This window comes from Antrostomus carolinensis, unplaced genomic scaffold (assembly GCF_000700745.2).
Source record: "Antrostomus carolinensis isolate BGI_N321 unplaced genomic scaffold, ASM70074v2 scaffold26376, whole genome shotgun sequence".
Lineage (NCBI taxonomy): Eukaryota > Metazoa > Chordata > Aves > Caprimulgiformes > Caprimulgidae > Antrostomus > Antrostomus carolinensis.
In genome coordinates, this window is record NW_010320181.1 from 1 (window position 1) to 247 (window position 247).

General features: G+C 56.7%; 1 protein-coding gene across 1 annotated transcript in view; it reads right to left on the reverse strand.

Annotated features, from left to right (window-relative positions):
• Positions 1-96: 96 nt before the first annotated feature.
• CTNND1 (catenin delta 1) overlaps positions 97-247 on the reverse strand; it is a 13,955-nt gene continuing 13,804 nt past the window's right edge. The window contains exon 19 of the mRNA XM_010169530.2: positions 97-201. Within this exon, the coding sequence (XP_010167832.2) occupies positions 97-201 (105 nt within the window). The remainder of the gene's footprint in view (positions 202-247) is intronic.

Consider the following 247-nt stretch of genomic DNA (forward strand, 5'->3'; position numbering starts at 1 on the left):
GTCATCATGGACCTGATGGATCAGGCAGCAGCAATTAGAGCAGAATTTGGCTGGCCAAAGCACCCCTAACAGTGCAGCAGCATCTGTCATTGCTGTTCAGATTGAGGAAGACACTGCAGGACATACCGACACAGGGGAAAACACGGCAGCATCCTCCTCTGCCTCCTTTACCTCAGGCTGTGGTTCCTGCCCCTCCTCCTGCTGCAGACACACGGGGGGGTTAGTACAGGCGACAGAGCAGGGGGCG